At 44.7% G+C, this 14,465-nt stretch overlaps 1 protein-coding gene across 2 annotated transcripts; it reads left to right on the forward strand.

Annotated features, from left to right (window-relative positions):
* The first annotated feature begins 4,772 nt into the window (after positions 1-4,772).
* Positions 4,773-10,739, forward strand: LOC103637622 (U-box domain-containing protein 70). 2 transcript variants are annotated; one of them, XM_020546422.3, is made up of 10 exons: positions 4,773-5,023; positions 5,237-5,289; positions 5,750-5,871; positions 5,968-6,072; positions 6,534-6,639; positions 6,994-7,563; positions 7,642-9,149; positions 9,267-9,398; positions 9,638-10,033; positions 10,130-10,739. In XM_020546422.3, the coding sequence occupies exons 1-7, from the start codon at positions 4,867-4,869 to the stop codon at positions 8,245-8,247; spliced, it is 1,719 nt and encodes a 572-aa protein (XP_020402011.1). In that variant the 5' UTR covers positions 4,773-4,866; the 3' UTR covers positions 8,248-9,149; positions 9,267-9,398; positions 9,638-10,033; positions 10,130-10,739. The 2 variants fall into 2 exon arrangements, with proteins under 2 accessions (XP_020402011.1, XP_020402012.1); XM_020546423.2 differs by lacking the exons at positions 9,638-10,033; positions 10,130-10,739 and having other exon boundaries at positions 5,850-5,871; positions 9,267-9,553.
* The last annotated feature ends 3,726 nt before the right edge of the window (positions 10,740-14,465 follow it).

Raw genomic sequence — 14,465 nt, forward strand, 5'->3', positions numbered from 1 at the left:
TTAATTGAGGGGTGTCTACCAATCGGGTAGGCATCCCTCGTAAATTTTAGCTTATCAAATTCGCTCTTGCTAGTCTTAAGTTGAGCATTAAGACTAGCCAATTCATCATTAAGTTTGGAAATTGAAACTAGGTGTTCACTACAAGCATCAATGTCAAAATCTTTACACCTATTACAAGTTGCAACAATTTCTACACAAGATGTTGATTTACTAGCTATTTCTAACTTAGCATTCAAATCATCATTAATGCTCCTTAAGTTAGAAATTGTCTCATGGCAAGAAGATAATTCACAAGAAAGCATTTCATTTCTTTTAACTTCTAGAGCATGAGATTTTTGTGCTTCTATAAATTTGTCATGTTCTTCATACAACAAATCCTCTTGCTTTTCTAAAAGACTATTCTTATCATTCAAGGCATCAATCAATTCATTAATTTTATCTACCTTGGTTCTGTCTAGGCCCTTAAATAGACATGAATAATCTATTTCATCCTCATCACTAGATTCGTCCTCACTTGAAGAAGCATAAGTAGAGTTTCGAGTACATACCTTCTTCTCTCTTGCCATAAGGCATGTGTGACGCTCGTTGGGGAAGAGGGATGACTTGTTGAAGGCGGTGGCGGCGAGTCCTTCATTGTCGGAGTCGGAAGAGGAGCAATCCGAATCCCACTCCTTGCCTAGATGCGCCTCGCCCTTTGCCTTCTTACAGTTCTTCTTCTTCTCCCTCTTGTTCCCTTGATCCTGATCACTGTCATTGTCGGGACAGTTAGCAATAAAATGACCAAGCTTACCACATTTGAAGCATGAGCGCTTCCCTTTTGTCTTGGTCTTGCTTGGCTGCCCCTGGCGACCTTTTAGCGCCGTCTTGAATCTCTTGATGATGAGAGCCATCTCTTCATCATTAAGTCCGGTCGCCTCAATTTGTGCCACCTTGCTAGGTAGCGTCTCCTTGCTTCTTGTTGCTTTGAGAGCAAGAGGTTGAGGCTCATTGATTGGACCATTCAATGCGTCGTCCACGTATCTTGCTTCCTTGATCATCATTCGCCCGCTCACGAACTTTCCAAGTATCTCCTCGGGCGTCATCTTGGTGTACCTAGGATTCTCACGAATATTGTTTACAAGATGAGGATCAAGGACAGTAAAAGACCTTAGCATTAGGCGGACGACGTCGTGGTCCGTCCATCGCGTACTTCCATAGCTTCTTATCTTGTTGACAAGGGTCTTGAGCCGGTTGTACGTTTGGGTTGGCTCTTCTCCCCTTATCATAGCGAATCTCCCGAGTTCGCCCTCCACCAACTCCATCTTGGTGAGCATTGTGACGTCATTCCCCTCATGAGAGATCTTGAGGGTGTCCCAAATTTGCTTGGCGTTATCCAAGCCGCTCACTTTGTGGTATTCATCCCTGCACAATGAAGCTAGAAGAACAGTAGTAGCTTGTGCATTTTTATGAATTTGCTCATTAATGAACATGGGACTATCCGTACTATCAAAGTGCATTCCACTCTCTACAATCTCCCATATACTAGGATGGAGAGAGAACAAGTGACTACGCATTTTGTGACTCCAAAATCCGTAGTCCTCTCCATCAAAATGAGGAGGTTTACCAAGTGGAATAGATAATAAATGAGCATTTGTACTTTGAGGAATACGAGAGTAATCAAAAGAAAAGTTCGAATTGACCGTTTTCTTTTTCTCGTAGTCGTCGTCGTCCTTTTGGGAAGAGGAAGATTCGTCACTGTCGTAGTAGACGATCTCCTTGATGCGCCTTGTCTTCTTCTTCTTCTCGTCTTTGCGCTTGTGGCCCGAGCCCGAGTCGGTAGGCTTGTCATCCTTCGGCTCGTTGAAGATAGACTCCTTCTCGTTGTTGTCGACCACCATCCCCTTTCCCTTAGGATCCATCTCTTCGGGCGATTAGTCCCTTCTTGAAGAGAACGGCTCCGATACCAATTGAGAGCACCTAGAGGGGGGTGAATAGGTGATCCTGTAAAACTTAAAACTTAAGCCACAAAACTTGATTAAGTGTTAGCACAATAATCACCAAGTGGCTAGAGAGAAGTCTTAGCAAAACACAATAACCACAAGAGAACAATCACAGAGATGACACAGTGGTTTATCCCGTGGTTCGGCCAAGACCAACGCTTGCCTACTCCACGTTGTGGCGTCCCAATGGACGAGGGTTGCAATCAACCCCTCTCAAGCGGTCCAAAGACCCACTTGAATACCACAGTGTTTTGCTTTCTTTACTATATCCCGTTTGCGAGGAATCTCCACACTTTGGCAGCCAGAGAGCCGTTGGCACACCGGACATGTCTGGTGCACACCGGACAGTCCAGTGCCCCCTTCTAGCCGTTGGCTCGGCCACGTGTCCCGCGCAGATCGCGCGGCCGACCGCTGGCCCGGCCCACCGTTGGCTGACCGGACAGTCCAGTGCACACCGGACAGTCCGGTGAATTATACCCGTACGTCGCCGGTGAATTCTCGAGAGCGGCCAGTTTGCTCGAGCTAGCCTGGCGCACCGGACACTGTCCGGTGCACCACAGGACAGTCCGGTGCACCACCGGACAGTCCGGTGCTCCCAGACTGAACAAAGCCATCTCATTTCCAATTCGATTTTTTCTGTTTCCAGCACTTAGACACAATACATTAGTCTCTAAAACAATGTACTAAGTCTGAGAAACATACATTTATCCTTGATTTGTACTTTGTCCACCATTTTACACTTAGGCACTCGTGTTGGACACTAAATCACCAAAATACTTAGAAATGGCCCAAAAGCACATTTCCCTTTCAGTGGGTCATAATTACACTGCCTAGCAGTGCGAGATCTGTGATCCACACATTGTCCCTAACCGCCCCTGCCAGTGATTTACCCTTATGTCTTGATATGGAGAATAGACTAGGTGCCAAGTCTTTTGGCCTCCTTCCCCCCGCCCAAGCGCTGTCCCAAAATGATATCTTGGAGCCATCTCCAATCTTAATTTCTGTTGATGCCGCAAAAAGCAGACAATCAACATCAGTGCAAGGCGTTTCCAAATTTCCACAGGCATTATAAGGAGATGTGCAAATTTGCCATAACCACCTTAAGCGCAAGGCACGCGCAAAAGCACCCAAATGCAAGACCCCCAAGCCCCCGAGGGCTTTTGGCCTCGCCACACGCTTCCAATTAACTTTGCATTTTCCTCCAGTTAGCCTGTCTGAACCCGCCCAAAGGAACTGTCTTCTTTTGGAGTCAAGGAGATTTATAATTTCCTTGGGCGCGTTAAGGGCGGATAGCATGTAGATTGCTTGCGAGGTGATCACCGTTTTAACAAGAGTCAAAAGGCCGCCAACGAGAAATTCCTCATATTCCAACTACTCAGCTTGCCCAAGACCTTGTCTACCAAAAACTGAAGGTCCCGTTTCCTTAGCCTAGCCGAAGTGAGAGGCAGACCCAAGTATCGGATCGGGAAGGTTGCTCTTCCAGCAGGGAGGCCGTTAAGAATGTCATCAAGCGGTAGTCCTTGGCAACAAATGGGCACAATTGTGGACTTTTGAAAATTGGTCATCAGACCAGAAGCCTCTCCAAATAAGGTCAACAAACTGACAATTGTCTCAATTTCCTCTTTTTTTGGCTTAACAAACAGAGTCGCGTCATCGGCATACAACGAAATCCTGAGGATAGGCGAGCGGTTCTCCAGCTTGCTCAAAGCTCCAGACTCAGCAGCAATCTTTAGGATTTTTTGCAACGGGTCGATCGCCAATACAAAAAGAAGGGGGGAGAGAGGGTCGCCCTGCCTAAGGCCTCTGCCATGGCGAATAGGAGGATTAGGCACCCCATTAACGATTACTCTTGAGGATGAAGTATAAAGGATTGTAGCAATCCAGTCAATCCACCTCACAGGAAAACCTAAGCTGTCGAATAAGGATATCAAGTAGTCCCATCGCACAGAGTCAAATGCCTTTGCAATGTCCAGCTTGATGAATAGAGTTGGTGTAAATTCTGTTCTAAATAATACTAGTATACTATAGAGAGGAGATAGAGTGAAACCGAGTCGGGTTGCTGACACTCACCCTTCCACTAGACTAGTTTCTTTGAACCACTGAAGATGAGTATTTCTTGAGATTGCGCGAGATTTTGCGTATGCTTACTTTTCTAGGGTAGTCAGTCGTCCTGTAGCTCTTGTTGCAGATAGCTGTAGGTGAATATGTAATGATTTTACGTCCGTGAAGGCTAATCGGAAGATGGAATTTCTTGAATCCTTCACTGCTTCACTGTGTCGTATGCAGTTTGCAGTACAGCGTGTTCGCTATCGGGTTAATTTTCTGGCATCTCCTTCACTCTCCAATATAAATCACCAATGATTTATGTCGGGATATCTGAAGAACTTTTGTTCATCACTGGCCACAGAAAAAACGAGTGGACTTCTTCCACTACTACTGATGTACTACACCTCGCCTGTCATGTTCACCGGAAGAAACGACAGTAATACACCAACCCATTTGCTGGACTTAACTGAGGTCAGAAGGTGACCATCGTGACACTGCTCCTCCATGTACATTTGGAAAGAGACTTCAAGTGGTTCTTGAAACGAAGTGACAGTCAGCGGAGAATTTGTATCGAGCCAAAGGATGCTTCAAACCAAGCATACCAGACACGCCACTCAGATTTTGTCTCTAGCATTACCGTGTGCTAATGCGGGTCAAGCAGCCAGTCAGCACTTTTACATGGTCAAACGAGCAAACTGTTTCCTCTTGATGCCATGCCAGTGTTGTATTCTGCACACATCAGCCGTCCCGTTTGAACGGTGATCTGGTTGGTACAGTATAAAAGAACACCACCTCTCTCGCCCCCTCCTGGGCCTTGGCACCTTTGCAGCTGCACGCGCGCATGATGCTGAGCCAGAAGAGTCTTTTTAGAGGCAGAGTATTTGTTGCAGTTCCTGAGGAACCGAGGGATGGGAAATCCATACTGTCTTGGGTTATTGACCGTGTATCTGACAGCGCAGAGATCATCATCGTCCACATAGTAACATCGCCAGACTTTGGTTAGTTATGTGCTCTGACTACTGTCCTGGATTTGATAGCCCCTTGTTGAGAATAAATGAGAAGATGTACTTGTTTCTTGCCGTAATCTTTAGTTGGTTGCTTCCTGTGATATTCTTTTTTATCTCAATTATTGTTTCTTGTTAAGTGTTCTTAGTGTATAACCTGTTGCAAAGTATTATCTTCTTACCTGATTTTTTCTTGTTATTTTTAAGAAAGCCGGCAGCAAATTTTGGACTGCTACCTGGATCAATGCTCAAGGAAAAAGGTGTGTGACATCAATTTTGCTATTTTATTTGTTCTATAGAATCTTATGTGGAATCATGCATTACACAGTCCCAGGGACTATAGGTGTGCTGCTATATATGTGTGAAGAAAACAGAGAAAATGAAAATTATGTGCTACTCTATGCATTTCTTTACTTTTGTCTTGTACTGATTGAAAGTTTAAATATGCCAGCTTTTCATTGACCAAATAACTAAAGCTACAAATTTAAAAGTAAAGGCTCAAATCCAGTATGAACTTGGGTATAAGCATATCCCGCATTTGAACATATTCATTGTATTATTTGAACTCATTTAATGAGTACATACTTGCATCATGATTACTAAAAGCGAGTACAAACGAAGTACAATCTGTGCCAAAAACTTCTTGATAATCACGTCCATAGTGAAATATCCCTGGTTTCTGTTTAACATCAAGTAAATTCTATTTTCTACCATGGTCAGGTTAGAGCTGAGAAACGGGTGTTTCTATTCACCGATATCGATGAGGGCCTTATTCATCTGATAAATTTATATGGGGTCACTGAACTTGTTATTGGTGCAGCTGCAGACAGACATTACAGGAGGTCTCTCTCTCTCTCTCTCTCTCTGTCTTTTAAGTATTACAAACTGAAATAGATTTGATCTTCAAGGAAATGTTTTTTTTTTGGTGTGTTGTCCAGGAAAATGAAAGCACCACAGTCTAAGACAGCACTGAGCGTGATGCAGAAAGCTCACTCACACTGCAATATGTGGTTTATTTGCAAAGGAAAGCTAATGTTTTTCAGGTAGGATACAAGTCAGCAATGGGCTTTTCAGCAATTCTAGCTTCGGTTTCTCTTGGGTTGATCTTAAGCTATACATAATTTTGCTTCTATTCTAGGTAACTTCTTCATAGAAGTCTAGGTAACATAAACATTTTAATTGTCATTTCCCAATGTACATATAACTACTTGACTGAGAGGTCATTTTTACCTGATTAAATAAACATGTTTATAGTTAGCATGTCAATTGTTGGTTTAAAATATGCTTTTTATTTCTTTATATATTGTAGTATGTGGATTTATGGTTGGGAGTACAGTTGGCATCTAATTTAATAGGTGATTAACAGCCAGTGATTGAAATTATCTGTATTTATTAGTAGCATCTCTGTTATTTTTCCTCTTGTGAATGAGTATTGAACTATTAATCCATTGAAGCTTAAGTAAATCTTTTGTTTGACTCATTTAAGTTTATGGAAATTCTCCAGGGAGGCAAATTACTGCCTGTTAACCAAGTCAAGATCAGCACGGCCAACTTGTGGTGTTGGCAATCGCAAAATGGATCTTCGGAGTTTGCTTCAACCTAATTTAGAGGTGTGAGAATTTTCTGGCATAATCCATATATATGATTTCTCAATATTGAATATTTATCTGCTTGAAACAGAAGGATCTTATTCATTTCATACCATTTTGGCATCTGTCCACCTGTTATTTCAAAAATTTCAAGAACTGCAGCAATGTGGTCTTTTTATCGGAACTACTTCCGACGATAAAAAAAAGGCATTGATATGTTTTTAGTATTTTGTGAAAAGACCTCTAACTGAGTTGAATTTTTATATTTTTTAGTATTTTATTCACACTATTATTTATGTAAACTAAAAAGGTAGGATCATTATATTAGTCCAGGATTTCACTAATTTTCTATCAACATGCTAATTACATTCACAGGCTAAAAGACTGGAATATATGTATACTAAGGATATTGAAATAAGGAAAGAAATAGAGGCAGAAATCTCGCAACAGAGAGAAGAGACAGAAACTCTGAAGAAAGCAACTCTGATGCTCCAGAATGAGCTCGATTGGTACAGATACCAATGGAATAAGAACGCCAATGCATTGCAACAGGCAAGCAAGCAGAAGCGCCTTTTGGAGCATCGCATATCAGAGTTAGACTCTGTTGCCAGCCACTTAGGAGAGAGCATGAGAGCGTCCGATTCCCTCGTGCTCTCGCTGAAGTTGGAGTACAGTAAAGTGAAGCGGGAACGGGACGATGCGGTCAAAGAGGCCAGGGACATGCGCATGGAGAAAGAGCTCACAGAACCTCGTGCCTATGGAGCAATGAGCTCTGAGTTCTCCTTGGCGGAGTTGGAGCAGGCTACCCAGGCATTCAGCAGCTCGCTTAACATTGGTGAAGGCGGATTTGGATCTGTCTACAAGGGTCTCCTCCGGAGCACCACGGTAGCTATCAAGATCCTCAACACTGAAAGCTTGCGTGCCCAATCACAGTTCAAGCAAGAGGTAAAAACGCTTCTTTTGCTGCCTTGTAGTATAGCCATCGATGAGTTTTGTTGCTCTAATTTTTTTATTTTTTTTCAGGTGGCAATACTCAGTAGAGTGAGGCATCCAAACCTAGTCACCCTCATCGGAGCAAGCCCTGAAGCTTCAGCCCTCGTTTACGAGTTCTTACCCAACGGGAGCCTGGAAGACCGTCTGAACTGTGTCAACAGCACCCTGCCACTCAGCTGGCAGGTGCGCATCCAAATCATAGCGGAGGTTTGCTCCGCGCTGATCTTCCTCCACAAGCACAAGCCTCACCCGGTTGTACACGGAGACCTCAAGCCGGGCAACATCCTCCTGGATGCGAACTTGGTGAGCAAGCTCAGCGACTTCGGAATCTCCCGCCTCTTGCTGGAGTCCAGTGCCACCGGCAGCGAGGCACACTTCACCACTCAGCCGATGGGCACGCCGGCATACATGGACCCGGAGTTCTTCGGCACGGGGGAGCTGACACCGCAGTCTGACACGTACTCCTTTGGCATTACGATCCTGCGCCTCCTGACCGGAAGGGCGCCTCTACGCCTCGCGAGGGTGGTGCAACAGGCGGTGAGTGACAACGACCTTCGCTCGGTGTTGGATCACTCGGCAGGTGAGTGGCCGCTGGCACAGGCAGAGCAGCTTGCGCGGATTGGGCTGCGCTTATAGATGTCCAAACGGTGCGGGCTGCCCGTTTGGCCCGCAGCCCGGCACGGTTTTGGCCCGGCCCACGCACGGCACGGCCCGATCCGCGTGCCGGGCTTGGGCGCCATATGCAGCCCGCGTGCTCCGGCCCGGCCCGGCACGGAAAGCAGGCCGGCCCGTTAGCAGCCCGCGCCCCATCCTAGGATACCTAACCCGCGCCCCCACTCGCCCAGGCCGCCGCCCTCATTTCGACCGCCCCGTCTCCCAAGTCCCACTCCTCCCCGCCCCGGTTGTGCTTGGCGATTTTCGTGCTCCCGCTCCCGGCGGCTCAGCCCGTGCCTCGCCGTCGCCTTGCTGCCTCCTCCGGTCCTCCCACCGTCGACGGCCGATGGCTCGCCACCTCCGACGTCTCTGGTGCTCCCTGACTCCCTCTCCTCCCTCCCTACGTCTCCCTGTTCCTAACCCTAACCCTAATCCCATTCGGATCTGGTGATTGGTGATACCCTAACCCCCAATCCCATTTGGATCTGGTGATTGTTGATGCTCGTTCATCGTTGGTGCTCCTCGCTGGTCGGCTGGTGCTCCTCGCCTCATCGGATCGAGTTGTAGCTTCACAGCTAGACGACTGGTGCTCCGTGCGGTGCCGGTGCGGGTGCGTGATTCCCTTCCTGATTCTTCTCTGTCTCCGGTCCGGTGGTCCGCTGCTCTGCGCCTTGTATGGTCACTGGCTCACTCCTCACTGCCTCACTGGTGCAGTAGTGCCCCTGCTGGCTGCTTGGACATCTATAATTTTATTCTGTTTTCATTTTCCTCCCATTCTCGTCCTCCTTCTAACCTGTCCGGTTGCCTGACTTTCTCTGGTGCTCGGCTGGTCCTTGCTTGCTGTTGCTGGTCGATCTGCGCCTCTGGTGCTCCGGCTTCGAAAGGTATGTTTAATTTTAGCATTTAATTCTTGTAATTGTGTGGATAGTTGCTTTGAACCTTGTCACTGGCTCACTGACTCACTCCTCACTGCCTCCATTTTGTTGCTTTGAACCTTGTAGCCGTTGAGGTAGCCGGAGCCGACTGTACGTTGTAGCTTATGGACCTTGACGCGGCAGCGGAAGCAGAGGAGGAGGAGCGCAGACTCGAGGACTTTAATGAGGCTGAGGATGCTAGGTTCTTCATTGGTCTCGGTGAGAATGAAACCCATGGAGATCCTATTCATATCGATCCTGTGAACCAGCTGTTATTTGTTGTGTGATTAATTCTGTGTGAATCCTGTGATTAATTCTGTGTGAAACATGTGATTAATTCTGTGTGAATCATTCTGTGTGAATCATGTGGTTAATTCTGTGTGAATCTGGTATTAATTCTGTGTAAATCTGATATGTACATGTATTTAATTCTGTTATTATGTATTGGTTCGGGCCAGTGGTCGGCCCGGTACGTTCAGGCCCACCGGGCGAACGGGCCGGCCCGGCACGATTTATACATGTCCGTGCCGGGTTTGGACATGCCCCTAGGCACGTGGGCCAGCCCGACCCGGCCCGAAGCTTCAACGGGCCGTGCCTGGCCCGGCACTATTCGGTCCGGGCCGAAACGGGTTCGGACCGGGTCCGTGCCGGGTGGCCCGTTTGGACATCTATAGCTGCGCTGCTCGGAGCTCAGCAGGGAGAAACGCCCTGATCTTGAGCTCGACGTGTGGAGGGTGGTTCAGCCTATGAAAAAGGAAGCTCCTTCGCCGTTGTCGCAATCTTTTCGGTCCATCTCCGATGGAAGCGGTAGAGCTGCTGCCACGCCATCCTACTTCCTCTGTCCGATCTCTCAGGTGACAGTCTGAAAATATGAGGTCCCTCTGTTCTTTTCGGTGCAAGGCTGCAAGCTGCTATCGAATAGCTAACTCTCTGCTGTTGCTTGTCTTCAGGTTGTCATGAGAGATCCTCACATGGCAGCAGATGGCTTCACCTACGAAGCTGACGCTCTTAGATACTGGCTCGACAGCGGGCATGCAACATCTCCAGTAACAAACAGAAGTCTTTCGAATCGTGATACCATCCCCAATCACGCACTGCGTTCGGCCATCCAAGAATACCTCCGGCAGAACGAGCTGCAAGAGCCATTTTCACAGTGGCAGGAGGATTTTGGAGTTGTCAATTGATAATCCTAGAGTCAAGGTTATATTCAACAGCTTACTTATCTTCATAATCATATTTAGGACGTGTTTGTTTTCTTCTAGATTATATAAGTTGGATTATGATGGAATGTTAGGAGGATATAATATTATTTTGTGACTACAAATAAGTTAAAATAAACTAGCATTGAGTAGTTTATTTCAGTTTATTTGTGATTCCAAAGTGATTTTTTACTCTTCTATCTTTCCATTATAATCCAACTTATATAATTTAGAAGAGAAATAAACAGGACGTTAAACTCCACCCGTACGGTCATATGTGTATGCTGTTTGGGGTGGTCTCTAAGGCATGCAAAAAATTATGTTTTTTTTCATGATGTGCGCATGATCTATTTTGGATCCATTCGCTATTTGAGGAGATTTGGCACCGCTTCAGGTTTCGGCTTTAACGTGGAGATATAGTTTATAATATATATTTAAATAGTTTAACAATATATTTTTATTAAAAATAATAAATTATCAAAATGTCTTATAAAGGTTTGTAACTTCACCTTCACGATTTTCTGTAGTATCTAATTGTCTACTTTTTCAACTTCATCAAATTTTCTGAAGCTAGAGCAGTTCTAAACATAGTCTAGTTTGTGGTACAATAGTTCTATCTACTACAATATGACAAGTATAGATGGCAAAGGCCGCAAGGCTCAATACAACGTAGGCCCATCATGGCACGACCTGTTTAGGGCATGACCCGTTTGGCCTAGTTATTATTCGTGTTAGGTAAGCGCGACACTAGTGTCCAACCCCAGATCGAGGCACCATACTCAGGCGTCTTGGTCGTGTTGTCCCACACGATGGCCACTCCAGCACTACACTCATATGTCCACACAACAATAAACAAAACAGTTAGAACATTGAAAAAGCAAATAATGAGTTGTTTAGTGTAATGGAAACCCTAGATAGGAAAAAAGAGCACAACCTAGTTCATACAATTTTCATAACTATTTACATCACGGATCAATTTACAGTCAGTGACATAGGCACACATGCCTATATAGCTATTACAAGTTCACAAACACCACATGCATATATTATGATTAAGCATCTAGGAGTGGATCAGTTTGTGGCTGAGATGAATGAGAGGACTTAGGAATATTAATCGGGTCTTCATCAAGATATAGTTTAGAGAAACATTCTTCAAGTTCTTTATTCTCGACAATGTGTTGGGTCATTACGTTCCCCTCTGTGTGAGGCATCAATAAGTCGTAGGCCTATGATTCCCTTTTCCAATTCCTAGGAAGCATTAACAAAATGAACAACAACAATCAAATAATCTTCTTTAGCATTCCGAGATCATATATAATATGTAACAGACTAACAACAACAGAAGAAACTATGGTTTTAAATGTGTCAACAAGCTTAGCATGTGCACCATTGTAGTACATTTTAATATCTCTAATTATTGTTTGCCTAGAGGCAATAGAAAATCTAGGATTATGAGTTTTTTAATATATTCTTCAAAAGAAAATGATTTAGCAAAGAAAATAGAAATATCAAGCCTGCATATCAAACGACACATCTCAAAACGAGCAACATTAGCATTATGCTCCCATAATCTAGTACTACCAACGTCATTCAATTGGAGCAGGGACTGAGCAAAGGAAGTTCTACCATGCTTCAGTTTGCATGCATTTCTATGATGAGCAATATGACCAGTGCCACCAGATTATTTAACAGATAGTACACACCTGCAAATCTTGCCCCTTAGCTTGACACCTTACCCTCACACCATCAATTACCTTGTAGATCTTATCAAAGTCGTTCCACATGTCAGATGTCGAAGCTCTAGTTCTTACCCGAGTGCTAGTTGGTGTGCCTGTCGACTGTGTTGTCCCCACAGCCTCGACATCACTAGCGTAAGGGTCAAGGTTGATAGGTTCGGTTGATGGAACCATAGCTCACTAACAGTAGTGTGCTCGACCACAGTATCATTGTCGACCATCAAGATCCACCGGTTCCTCATGGCTTCAAACACAGAGAACCGATATGAATCAAGATTCAAAAGTGTCAAGTTTAGGCATGGCACAAGCATAGACACAAGTATGAGATGAATCAAGGTCGAAAGTGTACTAACAAGCACCACCTTATAGAAGCTGGAGCACTAGAGCCAATCTTGACGGCTCAATAAATACGATTAGGGTAACAGGAAAGCACGGTTAGGCACTAATGGAGGTAGAGGATCAAATACAAATAGAAGTAGAAGAATTAGAGAGGACTGAAAGTCGCCTAGAGGGGGGTGAATAGGCGAAACCTGAAATTTATAAACTTAAGCACGCACTAAGGTCGGGGGTTAGCGTTAGAATTAAATTCAAGTCCGAAAGAGAGGGGAAAACAAATCAAACAAGAATCCAGGCGAGTGAACACGATGATTTGTTTTACCGAGGTTCGGTTCCAAAGAACCTAGTCCCCATTGAGGAAGTCGCAAAGATCGGGTCTATTTCAACCCTTTCCCTCTCTCAAACGGTCACTTAGACCGAGTGAGCCTTCTCCTTAATCAATTGGGTCACTAAGACCCCGCAAGGACCACCACACACTTAGGTGTCTCTTGCTTTGATTACAAGTCACTTGAGAACAAGAATGAGAAAGAAGAAAGGCAATCCAAGCAACAAGAGCGCAAAAGAACACGAACACACTCTCTCACAAGTCACTAAATGTTTGAGTTGAATTCTAGTCTTGGAGAGGGTTTGATCTTTGGAAATGTGTCTTGGAGTGAATGCACTAGCTCTTGTATTGAATGTGATCTCTGAAAAACTTGGATGCCAATGGTTGTGGTGGTTGGGGGTATTTATAGCCCCCCAACTACCTTGGTAGCCGTTGGGGAGGCTGCTGGCGATGGGCGCACCGGACAGGCACTATTCCTTGAACGGTGCGCCACCACGTCACCCAACCGTTAGGGTTTGGACCTGGTCGACCGTTGGAGGCTTTGTCCTCTTGCGGCATCAGACAGTCTGGTGCCACACTAGACAGTCCAGTGCCTCTCTGACTTCACTGCTCTGACTTCTGCGCGGTACTGTGCTGCACTGTTCCTTCTGTCAGAGTCGACCGTTGGTGTAGATAGCCGTTGCTCCGCTGGCTCACCGGACAGTCTGGTGGCACACCGGACAATCCGGTGAATTATAGAGGAGAGCGCCCTTGAATTCTCGAGAGTGACTGGTTTGAAGTTGTACGACCTGGTGCACCGGACAGTCTGGTGCACCAACCTTCAGCACACTCAAGTCCTTTTGCTTCAATAAAATTATGTCTCTAACTTGGTTCTTTTCTTGGTTTGTGTTCAACCTTATGCACCTGTAATACATGTATTCTAGACAAACTAGTTAGTCCATGTGTTTGTGTTGGTCGTCTACCACCAAAATTAATTATAGGAAATGGTTAACCCAATTTTCCTTTCAATCTCCCCCTTTTTGGTGATTGATGCCAACACAAACCAAAGTAAATATAAAGTGCAGAAATATAACTAGTTTGCATTTGTAATGTGCATGGGTTACTTGGAGTTAAACCAATTGAAAATCTCACTGAATATGAATGGATTGCCTTTTCTTTTATTCAACATTTTGGACCACTCTTGCGCCACATGTTTGTTTTTGCAAATTCTTTTGGAAAATATTTTCAAAGGTATATGAATAAGTTTGCAAGGAGCATTTTCAAGATTTGCAATTTCTCCCCCTATTTCAAATGCTTTTCCTTTGACTAAATAAAAACTTTCCCTGAATGAAATTCTCCTCTTAGTTTTCAAGAGGGTTTTGAGATAGATATCAATTTGAAATTTTATTTTCACAAATCAAATGAAACAAGGATACCAATTGATACCAAATGCTAATTTGAGAATAAATCAATTGAAATAGATACCAGTTGAAGAATACCAATTAAAACTTCATTTCGAATTTTTTTGAAATGGTGGTACGGTCCTTTTGCTTTGGGCTTAATACTTTCTCCCCCTTTGGCATTAATCGCCAAAAACAGAGACTTTAAGAGCCCTTTTTGCATCTTTCTCCCCCTTTGGGGCCTAATACTTTCTCCCAAATGGTAATATAAATAAGAGTGAAGGATTATACCAATTGAGAGTGTGGAGGAA

This window comes from Zea mays, chromosome 1 (assembly GCF_902167145.1).
Source record: "Zea mays cultivar B73 chromosome 1, Zm-B73-REFERENCE-NAM-5.0, whole genome shotgun sequence".
Lineage (NCBI taxonomy): Eukaryota > Viridiplantae > Streptophyta > Magnoliopsida > Poales > Poaceae > Zea > Zea mays.

Bases quoted from the DNA above. Each gene is read 5' to 3' on its own strand.
- LOC103637622 (XM_020546422.3), top strand. From the start codon at position 4,867: ATGATGCTGAGCCAGAAGAGTCTTTTTAGAGGCAGAGTATTTGTTGCA. The intron at 5,872-5,967 runs GTCTCTCTCTCT...TGTGTTGTCCAG, and splicing joins GCAGACAGACATTACAGGAG to GAAAATGAAAGCACCACAGT. The intron at 6,073-6,533 runs GTAGGATACAAG...GAAATTCTCCAG, and splicing joins GGAAAGCTAATGTTTTTCAG to GGAGGCAAATTACTGCCTGT.